General features: G+C 45.4%; 1 protein-coding gene across 1 annotated transcript; it reads right to left on the reverse strand.

Annotated features, from left to right (window-relative positions):
• Window positions 1-3,406: 3,406 nt before the first annotated feature.
• On the reverse strand, window positions 3,407-5,971 carry LOC139461647 (uncharacterized). The gene is made up of 2 exons (XM_071243112.1): window positions 4,370-5,971; window positions 3,407-3,415 (listed from the first exon to the last, which is right to left on the reverse strand). The coding sequence occupies exons 1-2, from the start codon at window positions 5,969-5,971 to the stop codon at window positions 3,407-3,409; spliced, it is 1,611 nt and encodes a 536-aa protein (XP_071099213.1).
• Window positions 5,972-8,828: the final 2,857 nt, after the last annotated feature.

Raw genomic sequence — 8,828 nt, forward strand, 5'->3', positions numbered from 1 at the left:
TCCGATGAAGAAACATTTCCAATAGTTAAAGGACCTTGGCCAAGATTCTTGGTCATTTCTTTGTGGAGTGAAGTCCTTTAAAACCCGTTTACGATACCAAAGGGCATTCAAAGTACCTGTGGTGAGGTTAAGAACGTCACACGTCTCCGTGGTGGATCAATCCTTGTGGAATATGCAAGAAGACAGCAATCCGTTAATCTGCTGCAGGGTCGTCAGCAGTTTGTAAACACTCAGGTTGTTGTCTCAGTGCACAAGACACTGAATTCAAGTAGAAACATCGTTGGAGATCGAGCTCGCTGTCTGTCGAACATGACTGGAGAAGAGAAAGCAGCTGAATTAAAAAATCAAGGTGTCACCGCAGTTAACAGATTCACCAGAAAAAAAACAGATGAAAACATTGTCAATACCCAAACTTACCTATTCACTTTTCCAAACTCTTCCAAAGTCCATAAAAGCTGGTTTCTTAACATCGGAGTATAGGTTTATATCACAAACCCTCACTGGTGTCAGTAATGTTTTTCATACAGAATCAAACATATTGAAAATCAAGCAAAACCAATAACTATCTTACACTGAAGCAAACCCGTTCTAATAAAGGTTATTCGGCTGCCGCCTCTTCCCCAGGTCCAGTTACCAAGGTAGCTACGGCTTGTACATCATGCCAGACGTTTGGTTAAAGGATGACCAAATTACCCTCGATGACACCGCTCAGATATCTCAAAACCACCCAAAGATATCGACATCTTCCACCCAAGCAGAGAACATTCTGGGAACATTCAGAGAACTGCAGATCAAAATCAACATTCAGAACCAGACCCTAGAAAAGAAACAAACATTTTAGGTCGATTAAAAAAAAGAACACTTTAACACATGGAGGTGCCTTCTCCTGTTGCAATCTTTGAAGAGGTTCAACATACGTTTGAGCCTCTGGAGATGGAGGTCAGTCCTTCACTCCACTTCTTTGGGAGGAGACCTCTCGCTCAAGATGTTGAGCCTCTATGGGCGGCTCATGTGATACACTCAATTGAATTGCCGAGGGCTTCGCAATACAATGTTTTTCAGTTACTTATACAATATTTTAAACCATCAGCTTCATGTTTTCAGAAAAGATACAGATCAAATCAACAGAAGACAATACATTTCATATCATTTTCTTTCGCTAAAGGGCATAAAGTCACTGGCGATTCTTCAATATCAGTGAGGCTGGGCATTATCCACAACCCTTTTCCGCTAAATACCCCACTTCAAACTGTTGCTGTCCGGTCATGATAGTTTATTCCAAAGGCCAAAATACAAAATAATAATAAATATACATTATGCGCATGTTTGTAGCATGGACAGATTGTTACTTCACCCCCTCCCCAACCCACCAAATAACTAGCCCCATGACCCTTATCAATTAATGTTAAATATTTTTTTAATTTGACGTTTACACGATATACGGCTTTTCCATTGGACGAGAGGTCGGTCACATGACCTTGAAATTGACGTTCATAAGTGTATGAACGACACAATTTGACGTTTATACGTTTTTCAAGAGACCTTGTTCTTGAAATGACGTAGACACTGACGGACTACTTCCACATTCCTGGGGAAACCCCTGGGAATTCCCTTGCACGAAAACATACATAAGCGTTCTTTCTGATCATTTAGAGCCTTTAATCTTGTCCTCAGCGGTTCAGTATACATTGAGAAACGTCAGACAGCTTGACTGCATGATTGCATGATTGTTGACGAATATCCTCGCTACGGCCCATCCTAATGAACAAACGAAAGAATGTACATCCAAATTATCCTAGTATCGACTCGATCCGTGTCTAGGCTGACAGTGACCGTCTCCAGCAATCTATGAATTTACCTTAGTGTCTGTTTGACACATCTTTTATCACCTTTCAATCATCGGCCAGTTGATCATTGATGACTAACACGTGTAACCGCCACAGGTTCATTAACAACTTCTCCTGTCACGTTTATCTTGTCAGCCATTTTTACGTCTTGTACTTGGTGTAAATGTATTACGACGCGCTGTGATTGTAACTGACTTACTGAGGTAGTTCTTTACAGACCTTTCTCATCTAATGGTGATATTATTTGAACACATGTGTTGCGTAAGATGTTGCTGAAGATCAAGTTGTGCATCCGTACGGAAGCTCCGACGTTCATACAATGATTAGGCAATGAACCGGACGACCCCGAGTGACAACACGACTGGAAGACGGTCAGATACGGCTCATTCACCTGCGAAACAGATTCGTAACGGCGACGGCGACGGCGACGGCAGCAACAGCGTTGGGATATTCCATTAGCCAACGTAAGTACTACGACGACTTCGTGCTGCTGGAATCCGAGCGTATCGTCCTTTCCGAGGAATGGTACTAACTGCTCAACATCGACGTCTGAGACTGCGATGGGCGAGGCAGGTTCGACGCTGGCAAGTGAGAAATTGGCGTCGAGTGCTGTTTACTGATGAAAATCGATTTAACTTGTTTCGAAATGACGGCAGAGAACGGGTTTATCGACGCAGAGGGCTCCGGCGTGTATTCGAGAGGTCCATCCATTCGGCGGGGGAGGTGTCATGGTGTGGGGCGGTATTTGTGGAGATCAGAAGACTGATTTGGTGATTATACAGGGAAAACTGATCGATGTGCAGTACAGAGACCAAGTGTTGCAGCCAGTTGTGCTTCCGTCCTTACAAAACCAACAGCAGGGGACATTGTTTCAATACGACAATGCCAGGGCCCATACTGTAAGACGGACTCGGAACTTTCTAAACCAACAGAACGTTGAAGTTTTGCCCTGGCCTGCCCACTCAACCGATATGAACCGATATGAAAACATCTGTGGGAACATCTTCACAGACAGATTAGAGCACGCCCTCAGACTCCCGTCAACAGACAAGAATTGCAGCAGGCCCTGAGAGACGAGTGGCAACGGATTCCAGTCCACGTCATCACAAGACTGACGCCATCGATAAGGCGGCGTATCACAGCATGCAGTGAGGCAGCTGGAGGTTATACACGCTATTGAGTGAGTGAGTTAGGTTTAACGCCGCTTTTAACACTATTACAGTTATATCACGGCGTGTCAGTTTAATGTGGAAGGAAAGCCCGAATTGATGCAGGTCTGGGACGTTTACCACTTCGGTGAAACCCACGAGCACGGGTATGGTGCTGATAAACCTTGAAACAAAATCGGGTCGAATCCTAGGTTTCTGGCGTGCCCAAGGGACGCAACTCTTCACAGCGAATCGCAGCGCCTTAGACGACTGGACCACCCGTGCCTCCTACACGTTTTTGAAGGCAACTGTGTCGACAATGAACTTGTAGTGTGTCTGACAATTTTTTGGTGACATTTCAGACAACTTTTGAAAATGAAATTTCTTACCCCACCATTGTTTACCTTGAGCTTAGATTACCTGTGATAGCACAATTTCATTCAAACTGTGGTTGATCAATCATTTGTTACCCCTCCCTAGATTATATTATAATTCACAACAAAACCTCTTCTTGTTTGTTTTTTTATCGATCATGGAACTCGACCTATACTTTCTATTGCCGCCCAGTTTAGATCCAAGGATGGTGACTCAGCTGCTAGCGCTACTGTCATTGGATCCAAAACCAAAAAATCAAGATTACCAGACGATAGTCTAATGTTTACACAGCAATTTCCACAGCTATAGACTATATCTACTCAATCTAAACTTAAATAATGCATGATATTTTCAAATTCCCCTTCCTGTCTTCAGGCCATTAAGGATATTTCAAATCAACATCCACTTTTAAGCGAAATTATAGAATTACACAATGATCGTGCTCCTGGCCAGTATGACATCGTCTTTTATCGGTTAACAAGCCATGTTGGAACCATTGGTAACACAATGGCCGATACTCCTGTGAAGACCGCATTCAACAAATCTGTCACACAACTTCTAATCCAATACAGTGATAATAAACCTGTAATTAGATGTTAAATCAGAGATTTCTGGCTAACGAAGTGGGACATCCAAGTAGGTGTAAATAAATTACCTATAAAACCAACTATCGGCTACACCTACCTTGGTCAGCTCAGAGTTGTAGAGGTTATATGCGATGATGTCGTATTGGCTATTCACGCTATACTCATAAATTATTATTAAAAGGTGAGGCTCATCCGTTCTGCATCCCTTGTGTTGAGAGAATTACAGTCAAAGACAAAATCAAAGTTTCATCCTTAAAGGAACGTTTCAAAAATATAAGTTCTCAATTAATTAGCTTTTTAAATTAAATAGAATTGTATCATATATTTTGAAACATATGCTGTGTAATCAATACATTATATCTTTTAGAATTGGTAGAATAAATTTGAAAAGTGAGGTTGTTAGTTGCTGTACCCTTGAAGGTGGTTTAAGTAGTATATATGGTTTAAGGACTGCAGCAGATGGTGGAGACTGGGTGGAGGACTGCAGCATATGGTGGAGGTTGGGTGGAGGGCTGCAGCAGATGGTGGAGGACTGCAGCAGATGGTGGAGGCTGGATGGAGGACTGCAGCAGATGGTGGAGACTGGGTGGAGGACTGCAGCATATGGTGGAGACTGGGTGGAGGACTGCAGCATATGGTGGAGGTTGGGTGGAAGGCTGCAGCAGATGGTGGAGGACTGCAGCAGGTGATGGAGACTGGGTGGAGGACTGCAGCATATGGTGGAGGTTGGGTGGAGGGCTGCAGCAGATGGTGGAGGACTGCAGCTGATGGTGGAGAGTGGATAGAAGGCTGCAGCAGATGGTGGAGTCTGGGTGGAGGACTGTAGCAGATGGTGGAGGCTGGATGGAGGACTGTAGCAGATGGTGGATGGTTTGGGTGGAGGACTGCTGCAGATGGGGGAGACTGGGTGGAGGACTGCAGCAGATGGTGGAGACTGGGTGGAGGACTGCAGCAGATGGTGGAGACTGGGTGGAAGACTGCAGCAGATGGTGGAGGCCGGGTGGAGGACTGCAGCAGATGGTGGAAACTGGGTGGAAGTCTGCAGCAGATGGTGGAGACTGGGCTGAGGCTGGTTGGAGGACTGCAGCAGATGGCGGAGACTGGATGGAAGGCTGGTTGGAGGACTGCAGCAGATGGTGGAGGCTGGGTGGAGGACTGCAGCAGATGTTGGAGGCTGGGTGGAGGACTGCAGCAGATGGTGGAGGCTGGATGGAGGACTGCAGCAGATACTGGAAACTGGGTGGAAGGCTGCAGCAGATGGCGGAGGCTTGATGGAGGACTGCAGCAGATGATGGAGGCTGGATGGAGGACTGCAGCAGATGGTGGAGGCTGGGTGAAGGACTGTAGCAGATGGTGGGGACTGGATGGAGGACTGTAGCAGATGGTGGAGACTGGGTGGAAGACTGCAGCAGATGGTGGAGACTGGGTGGAAGACTGCAGCAGATGGTGGAGACTGGATGGAGGACTGTAGCAGATGGTGGGGACTGGATGGAGGACTGCAGCAGATGGTGGAGGCTGGGTGGAGGACTGTAGCAGATGGTGGAGACTGGGTGGAAAACTGCAGCAGATGGTGGAGGCTGGATGGAGAACTGCAGGAGATGGTGGATGGTTTGGGTGGAGGACTGCTGCAGATGGTGGAGGCTGGATGGAGGACTGTAGCAGATGGTGGTGGCTGGGTGGAGGACTGTAGCAGATGGTGGAGGCTGGGTGGAGGACTGTAGCAGATGGTGGGGACTGGATGGAGGACTGCAGCAGATGTGGAGGCTGGGTGGAAGACTGCAGCAGATGGTGGGGACTGGATGGAGGACTGCAGCAGATGTGGAGGCTGGGTGGAAGACTGCAGCAGATGGTGGGGACTGGATGGAGGACTGCAGCAAATGGTGGGGACTGGGTGGAAGACTGCAGCAGATGATGGAGGCTGGGTGGAAGACTGCAGCAGATGGTGGAGGCAGGGTGGAGGACTGCAGCAGATGGTGGAGCAGACATATGGTATAGTGACATCGAAGATAATCATTTTCGAGACTACCTCGACTCTTCGATCCCCAGCCGCGTCATACCAAAAGACGTTAAAAGATGATACTTGTTACCGTCTGGCGCTCGGCATTAAGGGGCTAAAACAAGGACTGGTCAGCTCGGAGTCAGTATACTGTGTCTGGGTGGGGTATTCATGTTAAAACTGCGGCATGGTTTCTCAGTGTGCTAGCACTATAAATCGGCATCAGTCCGGGCACACACACACACACACACACACACACACACACGTCGCTATATAAGTGCAATAATCTTAAACGCGACGTTAAACCCCATTTCACCTCACCTCACCTTTGTGGTAACAAGCAGCTGACTGATATTTTACAACCGCTTCGCGTAGATAGGCAACATGAACCCACAAATGTTCTTGTTCTTGTATTTTATGTTCTCACTTTGTCCTGGGAGTGTGTAGCGAGCTGCAGCGAGACGTACAGAACATATGCTGTGACCAGTGAGGTGAAAGTCGTCTCGTGCAAATCCGTGTCAGAATAGGTCTTCAGCAACCCATGCTTCTTGTAAGAGGGGGGCGGTCGGGTAGCCTAGTGGTTAAAGCGTTCGCTCGTCAAGCTGAAGACCCGAGTTCGATTCCCGATATGGGTACAATGTGTGAAGCCCATTTCTGGTGTCCCCCGCCGTGATATTGCTGGAATATTGATAAAAGCGGCGTAAAAACATACTCACTCACTCACTCTTGTAAGAGGCGTACGGGAGCGGATGGTCGGACTCGCTGACCTGGTTGATGCATTTCATCGTTTCTCATTTGCGTAAGTCGATGCTCATGATGTCGATCACTGGATTGTCTGGTCCAGATACGATTATTTACAGACATTTGTTTGGAACCAAATATGAGAACCTTAGGTCTGTCTCTGTTAACCGTAAGCTTTCACGTATGACACGAATCACAGACCAAAATATAAAATGTATCTAAAGACTTTGGTCATCATTGTTAACCGGGACAGAAAAGGTCTTGAGCAACCCATGATTGCGACTGTGCTTGTCGTAAGAGGCGACTAATGGGATCGCTGACTTTGCTGATGCACGTCATACTGTCCGAATTACGTGGATCGGTGCTCATGATGTCAGTCATTGAATTGTCTGGACCAGACTCAATTATACTCACACGCAAAAGAAACGCAAGTGGTTTTAAGCAAATAGGTAACAAACGCGGAACCATAAATTGATACGAGATTTAACATGTAGTGAAGCCTGATGGTGTTATCAATATTTTTGGTTGCATTTTCGAAGCCCCGTGTAAAAACGCAATATAAAAAACGAATCGCCAAAACGCACTATTTCAATGAATATGTATATCTGCTACCATGTCACGCGTACATTGGGAGTCGAACTCGGATTTGAGCACTGAGCGTCCCTCCCTAGCTCGATTTTATAAACATTCATACAAGATGCATGCATTGATACATGACCAATGAATCTGTGATATTCTGTAGCAATCATATACTAGTATTTTATACCTACTGCACTGACTACCTATTGAGGGACGCTGTGTCCCAGTCGTCTAAGGAGCCGAAATTCGCTGTTCAGAGTTGCGTCTCTTTAGATCTTTTGGAATCTAAGGAGTAATGTATTGGCAAGATAGGGCCATCAATTTCGCTATTACTTCTTTTTTTATGAAGTACGATTTCAGCCTTTCTTATGTCTTTTTTTGTTTGTTTTGTATATACCTAAACGTATACAGTTTTAATATCGATATTTGTGTCGGAATAGTTTGGTTTCTTGTGAAGTAAACACTACGAAAATATATTGTTCTTACCCACAGTTAATTCTCACTAAGCATAGCGGAGTTATTCCCCCTTTTCTTTGTACGTGCGTAACCTCTTTGTCGCCTTTTCACGTCATAGTGGAAAAATTAGTTTTCGTCATTCACGGCGGGCAATGTTTTGCATTGAATTTATGTCTTTATACATACGCATAGAACTCAATTTGATATATATTTATGTCGTTCAGATATAAGGCAGTCTCCGTAAAGCTGCTAAATAAAACAAATCGTCGCACAGAACTTTTATCGGTGTACGATAAAAAGCGGAGAAATTTCCTGTTTTTCATCGCTGAATAATTTCTCAGGCAACACCTAGCAGTGTATTTTTTTCAAACCGGTTTAATATTTGCAGTACATTTACACCATCCGATAGGAAATTTAATATTCTACATCTAGGGCTGCGTAATTTTATAGCCGGAGGTAGATACAGTGCCGCGTGAGCGCAAATCTTGCACAAGGTTCACTTTTCCGATCTTAGGAAAATGTGCGTCTGATAAAAAAACAACTCATCATCGAGCGATTCCAGGTTAGTCACCCATTCATAACTAGACACTTGAAGATCCGGGGTAGAATAGGTCTTCAGCAACCCATGCTTGCCGTAAAAGGCGACTATGCTTGTCGTAGGAGGCGACTAACGGGATCGGGTGGTCAGGCTCGCTGACTTGGTTGATGCATGTCATCATATCCCATTTGCGTGGACCAATGCTCATGATATCAATCGCTGGATTGTCTGGTCCAGACTCAATTATTTACAGACCCTCGTCATATAGCTGGAATATTGCTGAGTGCAGCGTTAAACAACAAACAAACAACATTCACTACTACTAGTACTAGCTATAGGTAGGTTTGTTTGGAGGTGAATGATCAGTTGATTTCTGCAGTGGACGAGGGAACTGTGCCTCATGAATTGGACAATGACAGCTTGATGGACAGGAACTTGGAGATCCAGACTGTATCTGGACTCAGGGAATCTACCGGCCAGTACGACAGGCATAACACACCCAGGTAAGGGGCTTGTGCATCCTTAACTGAATCTATTGGCACAACCAAGGTCCTCCTCCCA

The sequence above is a fragment of the Haliotis cracherodii genome, unplaced genomic scaffold (genome assembly GCF_022045235.1).
Source record: "Haliotis cracherodii isolate W230 unplaced genomic scaffold, xgHalCrac1.p SCAF_15, whole genome shotgun sequence".
Classification (NCBI taxonomy): Eukaryota; Metazoa; Mollusca; class Gastropoda; order Lepetellida; family Haliotidae; genus Haliotis; species Haliotis cracherodii.

Excerpts from the sequence above, each read along its gene's own strand:
- LOC139461647 (XM_071243112.1), bottom strand. The coding sequence starts at position 5,971 with ATGATTATCTTCGATGTCACTATACCATATGTCTGCTCCACCATCTGC.